The sequence below is a fragment of the Balaenoptera musculus genome, chromosome 11 (genome assembly GCF_009873245.2).
Source record: "Balaenoptera musculus isolate JJ_BM4_2016_0621 chromosome 11, mBalMus1.pri.v3, whole genome shotgun sequence".
Taxonomy (NCBI): domain Eukaryota; kingdom Metazoa; phylum Chordata; class Mammalia; order Artiodactyla; family Balaenopteridae; genus Balaenoptera; species Balaenoptera musculus.
The window spans coordinates 99659940-99672057 of record NC_045795.1 but is presented as its reverse complement, the minus strand read 5'-3'; the positions used below and the strand labels follow the sequence as shown (position 1 = coordinate 99672057).

The window sequence follows — 12118 nt, the reverse complement described above, 5'->3', positions numbered from 1 at the left end:
ACAATAAAAAAAGAAAAAAAAAGAATGAAGTCCTGATACATACTACAGTATGGATACACCTTGAAACATTATGCTCAGTGAAAGAAGCCAGTCACAAAAGGCCACATAGTGTATGATTCCATTTATAGGAAATGTCTAGAATAAGCAAATCTCTGGAGAGAGAAAGTAGATTAGTGGTTGCCAGAAACTAAGGGAAGGGGGAAGGGAGTGATAGGTAAAAGGTAGGGGGTTTATTTTGGGGATGATGAAAATGTTCTGGAATTTAATAGTAGTGATGGTTGCATAACATTGTGAATTTACTAAATGCTTCTGAATTAAACACTTTAAGATGATTAAAGTGGTAAATTTTATGTTATGTGTATTTTACCACAATAAAAAAAAATGTTTAGGGGGAAAAAAGGATGGAGAGGGTAGAATATTGAGAAGCTTATACCAACTGTAATACACCTGCTCTTCAGATGAGGTGCATTTCTCAAAAGTCTGTGCCTTTTGGAGGTGGTATGCTTGCTTGCGTTCTTAGGAAATGTTTCTTAGGATCACAATTGTCTCAGTATATGGAAAAACACATGTGTTACATCTGTTCGTTGCTGCTTCAGGAGCTGCTGTGACATGTCTCAGGGCTACCTTACCCATCTTCTTCTATGGTAAAGGGGGCTTTTGTGCTAGCTGCCAAATCCAAACCTTTTACAGGTGCATTGCCAGGCAGTTTACAAGAATAACACATGAGGCAATAATGTTTAAGGCTAATACTCCTCTAGTTTAATCTCTGGGAAAATACAATATTTAACTTTTTCTCATGCCATTTGGGATGATATTTCTAAGAAAACAGTTGGTGGTTTCATATGAAAGCATCTTGAAATAAACTAGTCTTAGAGAAGGGAAGTGGTCCGGGAAACTTGTATTACAAAGAATCAAGGGAATGTCTAGATCATTTGCCCAGATGCCATCTTCTCCATGCCCTGGAATTCTGCTTACGTTTTAGTTTTTTTCCCCAAGGTCATTCTGGGCTGGTATGTATCTGTTGTATGTCCATTCTCTAGCTTAGCTTCAGTCTGAAGCTGCCTAGCCTTCACCTCAAATCCCAGGAAACCAGGGCCCACTGAAACCAAGGTCAGAAAAACCCAGGGCTCCCACCACTGCTGAGCTTTGGAGGGTATCTGACCATTGCTAAGGAACTAGGTTCTGTCCTCTGAGTGTTATGGTAAATTTTATATAAACTCATGGGTGAAGATTATGGCCTTGAGAGGAGCAGATCGCTTGAAATGTTTGGTCAAGTGTTTGGGCATAGTGTCTGTCCTCTTCACAGAGATAGCTCTTCTTAAGAAGACAGAGCAGGGAGCCCTTTCCCCTGATGTCAGGGAGTTATTTAACTTGAAAAACACCAGGTAGCGTGTACAGGGATGTCCAAAGGATGTTCACCTCTCCATTGTTGTAGTGGGAAAGTTGGAAATAACCTATGTCTCTCCAGTAGGGAACTGGCTGAATAAACTGTGACATATCCAAGCTATAAATGCTAGGTAGCCGTTAAAAAGAACTAGGTGGGCCTCTACGCGTTGACACGGAGAGATCTCCAGGACCCGCTGTCAAGTGAAAAAAGCAAGCTGTGGATCAGTCCTAGGGTATGATACTATTTTCATTAAGGCAGACAATTTTTAAATAATTCCATGCATATCCCTAGGGACATATGTGTATAGACTTAAACACGGGTGAAAGGACGAGCACACACCAAATTGACAGAGTTACGTCAAGGGCAGGGACTGGAACTGAGGAAAATACCAAGAGAGACTGCCTTTGTGTCCTATTTGAAATGTTTTTATGTTGAACAATTACGTGTGTCCTGTGCAACTTAATAATTTTTAAATGGAAAAAGAAACAAAATCATATATTTGAGATCTTGTTACTAAAATATTCAAGACCAAATCTAATTGTGGCAACTGCTTCCTGTGAGCTGTCCCACAGGAATGCAATGGAAGGCAGTTTAGGTGAATAATAGTCACTTGAATTGTGAGTTATGCATTTGGCCTCTCACATTCAAGACTCTAGCATATTTTAAATCATGGGCGTGGCTCAAGATGCATCTGGCTCGCCCAAGGGGCATGTCAGCTACTCAGTGCTTGTGAGCAGAAAGCTTAACTCTTCCCTGTCTGGCCCACAGGAGGCCCTGGAGGCGTGCCAGACCCGCATCTCCAAGATGGAGTTGCAGCAGCAGCAGCAGCAGGTGGTACAGCTGGAGGGGCTGGAGAATGCCACCGCCCGGAACCTCCTGGGCAAACTCATCAACATCCTCCTGGCGGTCATGGCAGTCCTTCTGGTCTTTGTCTCCACGGTAGCCAACTGCGTGGTTCCCCTCATGAAGACTCGCAACAGGACGTTCAGCACTTTATTCCTTGTGGTTTTCATTGCCTTTCTCTGGAAGCACTGGGATGCCCTCTTCAGCTACGTGGAACGGTTCTTTTCCTCCTCCAGATGATGCTGGCACAAGAAGGCAGTGCTCCCCTACCCTCTGGCGAGTGCATGCGGCGAAGAATTAGACAGCAACTTACCTACTCTGAAGTTTTCTACAACAACAAAAGAGTTGAGTGAATCTGTTTACATTTAGAATAATGTTTTTTTCTTCAAAAGACGCAATTGCAATAGTATTTTTTAGATTTTATCCAAGAAGTTTTTTGGGCAAAAATCTTGGATCATTTTTATGTAGCATGATTTTCCTTGGGATGCAGATCTTAAACAGTCCTTTAACATGAACCAACAATCTGGAGCACACTGAAGGGCATTTTAAATTGTGGCTTGAAGGACTGCACTAAAATCCGCTAAAAAGATGCGAAAACCTGATTAGGGAAACCAGTTAAACCTAACACCCTGCCTTGTCTGGGCTCACCACCTCTCCCCCTCCCAGACTAACTTTACTGTGAAGTCCTACCACATTCCATGTCTGAATTTCTGGATTCAGGGTGGACTTTCCTTGTCCGTGGAAGAACACATGGATCTCCCTGGCTTTCTCACCCAAGTTGGCCACTCATGGTAACCCTGGAAGTATGATCACTTTTGAACCTGGTCCCTTAACCTTTGCTAGGATACACAAGTGAGAGCATCATGCCCCAAAGGATCACTGCACAGTCCTACTACAGTATTTTGAAGTAGCCCTCTAAATACTTAACTTTAAGCGAATCCCGTGGCCGCACTTTTAAGGTTTTTTTAAATATGTGTATAGTCACCAATTTAAAAAACAAAAAATCTGAACAGCATACTTGAAGAATGTAATACTCAAACTCTCAGTGCTTCCTTATGGTTTCTAATAGGATTTTTTATTATTGTTATTATTATTATTGGGTTTTTTTGGAAAGGGTTGGGAGGGTCTTTTATTTTTTCCTTTGAAATAAAGAAGTGATGTTTTTAAATGAAGAAATGTGTGGATATTTAAGTGTGCTGCTCCCTCTGGTCTTGAAACAATTTGAGTAAAGGAACACTTGCTGTAAATGCCACCCTCTGACACCCTTGTTTTGAGACCCAGCTTAAACTCCATCCTCTGGCTGCTGCTACTGCTTTTTGGTGTCCTGCCACCCCACACCACCACTTTATGGGCTTGGCTTGGTTGGAGAGGAAAGGGGTGCGCAGGGAGAGGGGGAGGCTGTTTCCACAAACCAGCATGATAGGGTAGAGATTTTTTTTGCCCCAACAGTATGTTTACCCAGTGACTTTGGGCTGGGATTATCTGTAGGAAAAATTGAGACTGTACTATGAGAGTCATAAATAATTCCTTGTGTTTTCTTAGTTTATTTTTTTACACCCCCTAATAACTGAAACCAAAGTGATGTGGAATCTTCTGTCTGCATTTTGGCCCCAGCATCTTTAATTTCAAAGCTTTATTCTGTCTGCCTGAGAGAATCAACTGAAGGTGATTTCTCTCTAAAGAGCAGAAAAGGAAATGTCAGGTTAGAAGGACTCAAGTTTGGGGTATAAAATGTTGTCAGCGTCCTCTTCATCTAGACTGACTTATTAACATAACTATGCTTAGTGGACCTTTATAGACAGTTTAGAAAAATGGACTGAGCCTTCTTCCCCATCCTATAACCAGTTCTACCATCCTGGTGGAACTTTGGGCTTTTAGAGCCTATCTAGAAAGCTTGGCCAACCTTTTCGTATTCATAGTATTGAATCACAAATGCTGTTCCCTCTTGGCCTCTGTTCTGTGCAACCAGGTGGTGGGCAAGGGGCACATACTTTGCCCTGAAAAGAGTAGCAAAGCATGCTCTGCCTATCTCCCCTATACCAGGAAATTCTTCTGGAATAGGTTAACACTGCCTGTCTGTCTGAGAGGATGGCTTACATGACAGCTCCAGCCTCATGTGGCTTGGCAGGCTGGCCTTCTCAGAAACAGCATGTTGTTTCCATAATCATTTTCATATTTTAACTCAGGTACCCCAATCTTCACTCCATCCCCCAATGATTGTAGTACACCTGTTAGCTCTGTTGACCTCTCAAAATCAGTGCCCAGAGCAGGCACCACAGGGGTGATTTTTCTTTTAAAAAATAATTGGAACCAATTTATGTTCAGGCCAAAAACAAATTGTTCGCAAGCCTATGTATTTGCAATGTTAACTTTGCCTAAAGATATTGCAGTGACTTTAGGCAGAAGTGCCAAAGGACACCATGACCTTGTCAAACTAGCACAGTTTTTCCTAATTTTTTGCTTTAGTGAGGGAAAGACAGTCCCACAAAGTTATTGGAAAGATGCTGTAGCCACAATCCTCCAGTTCTTCTAAGACAGAACTTCTGAGTCCCCTGAACCGTGTAGAGGCTACGAAGTATTGTGGGCACTGGAAGTCACTGGCTAGATGGATTGAAATTGTTCCCATTTGCCTCGGGACAGTTTCTGTCAAAGGAAGGTTTTCACCTCTGGAAAGCCCCCTGAGCTCCCAGCCAAACAGGCCCGCGCTGACTGTCCATCCTCCATTCTCAAAATGTCCCCGGAAGGACCTCCAGGCTAGGTCAGGCACGGTAATGGCTTTCTAGATCTCTTGTCCCTTGATTATTCACCAGGCCCAACAGTTGTCTGCATTTTAATGCTGTTTGTAACCATGCGTCTATTTTCTTGCCTTCCTTCCACTTTGTGCTGCCTATACCTGTTGCCTTTGAGCTTCTTTGCATTGTGGCTGTTCTTGGGTTCTCTTATCTATTCAAAGCTCTTCTATAACCTCGCTCTAATGGTTTTAACAGTTCTGTGGATGGAAACTTATCACTCTAATGCTTCTTCTCTTTTAAAGACTACATGCATTCCATTTGAAATGAAGCATTCCTGGATTACTGGTTAGTGCTGGTGTATGAGGCTGACTGTGGTAGCCTGGGTGACTCTGTTCAGGTTGTAGAGTGACTAACATTTACCTTTTTTATGATAGTTGAACGGCACTTCTGTCTGCTCCAATTTCAGTTCTTTGGAAAGATATTCAGTGCATCCTAGCAAGGAAGGCTTTCTATTCCACTGGCTCCTTAAGAAGCAAAAGTAGGTTAAATTTTACACTTCCCTGACCGGGTGGGGTTTTCCCTCTCCCCTGTACCCCCTCCACCCAACTGAGGTAAAAATCTGATACGAAGAAAAACTCAGATCAAGCCTTCCTTGCTAGCCATGTCGTAACAATGAGCATAATTTTCGTGTGGTCTTCGCTGTATTTGGTTTTGTTTCTGATTTCATATTCCTTTGAGGTACAGTCAGATGAAATGCTGAATTCCAAGTGAGTTCCAGTGAGGAGCTGCCTTTCAGCCTCGGAAAATGTGCATCCAAAACAAAACCAAATATTATCAAAAAACTGACACAGGTAAAATTATGGTTCCCACCCCCACGTGAAGCTGGGGATTTTGAACGTGGCTCTAAGAGTTAACATTTCTGTCTGTGTGTCGTGTATGCTGGGTGATGCCCTCAGTAGGATTGACTACTAGACTGTAAGTGTGTTTTATCAAAGTATGTAAGAATAAAAACTCACTTGCACGAATTGAAAAGTACAGAAATGACACTTGTGAACGTGTGAACATTAACACTGTAGTTGATAGATCTTAAGCTGCTAATTGTTGAGAGAGAATTACATTTTTGTTTTGTCTGGTTGCTGCAGATTCTCAGCAGCACTTTTACTGTACATACAAATTGAAATAAAGACCTCAGCTATTAACGAGGTGGTTGGACTCGGGTTTGTTTTGCTCTTTATTTTTGCATATTCAGTTCCGGTGACAAGTTTGTCAGTCTGAAAACTTTCCACTAGCTTGTGCATTAGAAACTTTGTGAGTGTGTGTGTGTGTGTGTGTGTGTGTGTGTGTGTGTGTTTAGCCAGTATCTTAAAACTGTAACCGATAGCTGATAGCTGGGTAGCTGTCACCGTCTCCCTGGATTGTATACACTTCATTTCAGACTGGCATTTTGCCACAGTTCCTTTAGACTGGTAGGTAGGACTGCCTTTTAGTGCTTTGGAGGGAGTTCTTGGGAGGGAGTTCTTGAGAGGCAGTACCCCCCCAAATTCAGCATCTGATGCCCGCAATGGGTATAATAATCCCTGTCCATTGTTACAAGGCTTTGTTAATAAACCAGTGTTATGATGGGAGTAAAAACTTACTTTATAAAAACATTTGAGGTTTGAAGTTCTACATTCATGAAAGGGGTTATCTTCTAGCCTAACTCCAGCTATGGTTTTGGTATAGATGTAGTAGTTTCTATTACGGCTTTTCTTTGATGATCTCTGGGAGGTCTCTGGAAATCGAGAAGCTCTAATCTTGCCTTTTTGTAATTTTTTTTTTTTTTTTTGGCCACGCTGCGGCACGCAAGATCTCAGTTCCCTGACCAGGGATTGAACCCGCGGCCCCTGCAGTGGAAGCGCAGAGTCTCAACCACTGGACCGCCAGGGAAGTCCCTAATCTTGCCTTTGACAGGGTACCAAACAGGGTCCTCATGGCTTGGTCCTTCACACCCTCAATCTGAATGTCGAGATGTTTACTTAGGCCGCACTTCTGGCTTACTAGTTCTGTGCCTCCTACCCCATCTATAAACTAGAGATATCACACCCATCTTGATCCTACCTTGTGGGTGATGTGAAAATAAGAGATGCCGCTTGTGAAAACTTTTAAACTCGCTGTGAGAATGCCCTAAACTTCTTGAAATATGGACCAGGCTGCCACGTACAGATGTGCAGGTCGTACGCCAGCCAATCCCAAGGGGCCGTAAGAAAACTACACTGTGAATGACACGTCCTAGAGTTTCACAGTGCACAGTGGGCACCCAGAACAGCCCTGACCGCAGCTGATAATTTGAAAGCCTGATTTATTGTCATCCATTAAAAACTTTGGAGAGTGGAAGGCTGGAAACATAAATCTGAGAAGCTGTGGTGTAGACAACAGACTGGGGAGGCAGGGGATGGGTGTGTGGCCAACTAGAAAATGTCGGCCTCACCTGAAGTGTGCAACTGTAGTGTTTTAAAACTCCGTGAGCTAAACTAAACTAGCCAACTTGTGACCCCAAATCTAGGTAATGAAGAGTAGCTAACATTTATTGAGTACTTACTGAATGCTGGGCTTAATGTTTGGTACTCGTAATGCAATTCTCACTTAATTCTCCCCAGGGTCTTACACAGGCCTTGTCATCCTTATTGTCTAGCTGAGGAAACGAAACTTAAGTGGCTTGCCCAAAGTTATACTGTTAGGAAATAGTAAATGAATGTGATGGAAAATAGGTCTGTGCAATGTACGTAACAAAAGATTGGGTGTCCACAAAGAGTTAATACAAACCGAGAAAACTGTCAACTAAGTAGAAAATAGGCAAAAGATTCACAGAAAAAGAAATTAATCACCAATAAGCATTCAGTAGAAAATGTTCGGCCTCATATGTAAATCAGTGCGTTAAATGGAAAAAAAAAAAAGTGATGAAATAGTATATTGTCTATTTGTGTTCAGAATAGTTTTTTTTTGCATAAATATATGTATGTAAGTATATAGAAATGAAACCACATTAAACTGTCCCCAGTAATTACTTCTGGGAAAGGGAGTGGGAGGAATGGTGGTGAAATAGGACTTTCATGCTTGACTCCTATAAAGTATGAATCTCTTAATACAAATGTATTTGTGTATCTTTAAAAAATCAAAACTTTTTAAAAAGAAAATAACAGGTCCCTTGAGAGGTGGAAAAGAGATGACAGTGTTACTCGTGCCAGACTGTAATGGAACATCTTTTGCTTTAGGATTGCCTTAGAAGGAGCTCTGGACCAACTTTGGACCACCCGGTGGGCTTTCTTGCCGCCCTGGATTTCTAGGCGTTGTGGTCAGATGGCCATCCCGGTGCCAGACAGGACGTGGGGCGGTAGGCTTGCAGCAGCTGGTACCACCTGTTCAGTTCAGCCCTTCATTCATCCTGCAGCATTTGAGAGCCACTCTGTGTACCAGACCAGGCTGTGGAGACGTGCTCAGTCAAGGGGAGAGGAACCTGTGTTGTAATAGAGCTGGAAGCCATGTGTGGGAGCGAAGAGGAGGGAGCAGTTCTGACCGGGCAGTTGGGAAAAGCTGGATGGAGGAGGTGGGGGGGGTGTCTGGGCTGAGAGATGATGGGTTTATGGCGAGTGAAGATGAGTGAGGAGGGCCTTCCAAGTTGAAGGAACAGTATTGGCAAAACCACGGAGGTGACAAAGGCCGAGGTGAGTGGTTCAAGCAATGGATCAGAGCCTCAGATGGCTGGGAGGGTGCCTGGAAGAACATGTGAATCGGGGACAAAGTTAAAAATAGTTGCGAAAAATTCTGAACGCCATGCTGAAGGTTTACCCTGTGGCTGCAAGAAGGTGTCGAGTGGTGTAGTGACCCATCCTGTGTTTAAAGACAATTATAGCCCTTTTGGAAGGAACCAGTAGCCTCCTTTTCATGTCATCCAAGTCACTTGGCTGGTTGAGAAATGCTGTCCAAGGTATTTGATCTTTTGCCTTTTGATCCTGTAATGGAAGGAGCTTAAACTTTTTGTTTGATCTGGGAGGTGAGGGTATAGTGAGGGTATAGGAAGCTCAGAATTCACTTCATATATATAAACGTATGTCACTTCTGGAATTAGAATCATTAAATTCTACAACGAGAGTACTTACAAATTTATTCAGGCTTCTGTCTTAATGAATGCTTAAACTGTCCAAAGGAATATTCTTTTAGAAGACTTCATTTCAGTAGTTATTGAGACTCTATTAAAATGTACAGCAAACCATGATGAAAATAAATTATAATAACCACTATACCTTAGAGAGCGGTTCTGAGGATTAAATGAAATAATTGTGCAGTGCCTCACCCAGCTCCACAAATGGTCTCAATTATTGTTATTAATAGACTGAGAATTCCTTGAGGACAGGGACCTGTCTCGCTCATCTGAATCTCTTCAGACTATATCATGTCTCTCATTCTTACCTGATGAAGGACCCAGTAGCCAGAGTTTGGGCTGTCTGTAGCCAGCTCTGGCTCTTGAGTTGGTTTGGAAAACCAAAAAGTAATCAGTATGTGTCAAGAATACTCTGACCATAGAAACAACAGAAGAGAGCATCCCAGCCATAGAGAACAAAAGCTGGCTAACGGATGCATATACACTGGGCTGAGGGGCTAACAATAGATTTTACTGGTGACTTCTTAACCACAGGTAAGGACGTTGTTGTGTTCATGGCTGTGTCCTCAGTGCCTGGAATGGTGCCTGGTGCATGATGGGTGCTCTTTGAAAAGTGGAATTTTAAAATTGCTACATATTGAATTCCTAGTCTGTGCCAGGCACAGTGCCACTTGTTTTACTGCTAATTATTACAGTTGCTCTGAAGAGGAGATGGTGTAATTTCCATGTTGCAGATGAAAACAAACTCAGATAGGTGTTTGGGTTTTATCCTATGGGCAAGTCGTTTCACTAGTAAATGGCAAAGTCAGGATTTGGACTCAGAGACCCTGAATCACACTTCTTTATGCACTGGAAGCATTTTTTTCTCTCTTACGTGTTTTCATTAGGTATCTTCCAGAACATAAATGAAACACTTCCTGCTGAAATTCATTTAATCGTCACGACCAGGTTGCCAGCCCAGAGACACTGACTTGGAAAATTGGAATGTTATGCTGTTTGCCCCTGCATTAAAACAACCCAGACTACTGTACTTACTCTTTTTTGAAAATACCAGCTTTAATGAGATACCATTCAATTCGGTCGTTTAAAGTGTTCTATTCAGTGGTTTTTAGTTTCTTGACAGTTGTGCATCCAGCATCACTAATTCCAGACCATTTTCATCACCTAAAAATGGAACCCTCCACCCATTAGCTGTCACCCTCCTATTCTCCCAGCCCTAAGAAACCACTAATCTACTTTCTATCTATAGGTTTGCCGATTCTGGACGTTTTATGTAAATGGAATCACATGATATGTGGTCCTTTGTGACTGGCTTTTTCACTTAGGATGTTATCAAGGTTCATCTATGTGGTAGCATGTTTCAGTACCTCATTCTTTTTTACTGCTAAATAATATTGCATTGTATGGATACACATTTTTATCCATTCATCAGTTGATGGATATTTGGGTTGTTTCCATTTTTTTAGCTATTATGAATAGTGTTGCTGTGAACATTCATGTACAAGTTTTTGAATGGACCTTTGTCTCATTTCTCTTGGGTATATACCTGGGAGTGGAATTGCTGGGTCATACAGTAACGATGTTTAACCTTTTGAGAAACTACCAGACTGTTTCCAAAGTGGCTGAAGCATCTTACATTTCTACCAGCTGTCTGCACATCCTCACCAGCACTTGTCATCATCTGACTTCTTAATTATACCCATCCCATGGGTGTGGAGTGGTATCTCATGGTCTTGATTTGCATTTTATGTGTTTTTATGCTAATATCTCTTTTCATAAGCTTTCCTATCCATATCTTCCCAACCCAGGCTGTGGCTGTCACATTTCATTATTGCCACTGTGCTTGCCTTACCTAAAAGCCTTTCATTTCCCCACTAAAAACTGCTTTTCATCTACTGTGGGCTGGGATTCCGTATAAACTAACTCATCAGAATTATATCCAAAGTAAGGTTAACTGGATTCTGAATGAGTCCCCACCAATAAGTAAGATGTGTGCTTGGACTTTGTGACTGCTGATCTAGCAGCTTTGAGACTATTTCTGCTTAAAACCAAGATTTTATTTTTAAAAAAAGAGAGTGAGGAAGGAGAGAGAGAGGGAAGGAAGCGAGGAAGGAAGAAAGGAAGCCTGGCCTCCCACTAGTCATGTGACCCTGGACTCAGCCCAAGTCCTCACGCAGGTGCCTTGTACTGCTTCACTTCTCTGCTCCTTTGCATGTGCTCTTCCCTCTTCTTGCAGTGACACCCCCCCACCCTATTTATCTGCCTGACAAGCTTTTACTCTTTTTTTTTTTTTTTTTTGGCTGTATTGGGTCTTCGTTGCTGCGCGCAGGCTTTCTCTACTTGCGGCGAGTGAGAGCTACTCTTCGTTGCGGTGTGCGGGCTTCTCATCGCGGTGACTTCTCTTGTTGCAGAGCACGGGCTCTAGATGCGCGGGCTTCAGTAGTTGTAAAACGCGGGCTCAGTAGTTGTGGCTCGCGGGCTCTAGAGCACAGGCTCAGTAGTTGTGGCACACGGGCTTAGTTGCTCTGCGGCATGTGGGATCTTCCTGGGCCAGGGCTCGAACCTGTGTCCCCTGCATTGGCAGGCAGATTCTTAACCACTGTGCCACCAGGGAAGCCCTCTTACTCTTTTATTTTACTCTTTATTCAGGAATTTTTCAAACATAGGCCATAAATGAATAGGGTAATAAACCCCAATCAACAGTTACCAACTTGTGGTCAATCTTGCCCTCCTCTCCCCTCTCCCCTCAAACTGGATCCATTTGGAACAAATGCCAGGTAACATACATTATTTGTCCTTTTTGGGGTTTTTTTCTGGTCAAATTTTTTTTATTAAGGTGAAATTCACATAACATAAAATTAACCATTTTAAAGTGAACAACTCAGTGGCATCTGGTAGATTTACAATATTGTACAACCACTGCCTCTATCTAGTTTGTAAACAGCTTCATCATCCCAAAAGGAAACCCCATACCTGATAAGCGGACGCTCCCCATTTCCCCCTTCCACACACACCAAC

General features: G+C 42.5%; 1 protein-coding gene across 7 annotated transcripts in view; it reads left to right on the top strand.

Moving 5' to 3' along the window:
- Window positions 1-6174, top strand: part of TMCC1 (transmembrane and coiled-coil domain family 1) — a 220687-nt gene extending 214513 nt beyond the window's left edge. For 6 of the 7 annotated variants that reach the window (XM_036870626.1, XM_036870627.1, XM_036870625.1 and 3 more), the window contains one exon: window positions 2156-6174. In XM_036870626.1, coding sequence (XP_036726521.1) covers window positions 2156-2470 — 315 coding nt within the window. In that variant the 3' untranslated portion in view covers window positions 2471-6174. Of the gene's footprint in view, window positions 1-1468; window positions 1620-2155 lie in introns of all 7 variants that reach the window. The other variant, XR_005021999.1, reaches the window with a different exon arrangement.
- Window positions 6175-12118: the final 5944 nt, after the last annotated feature.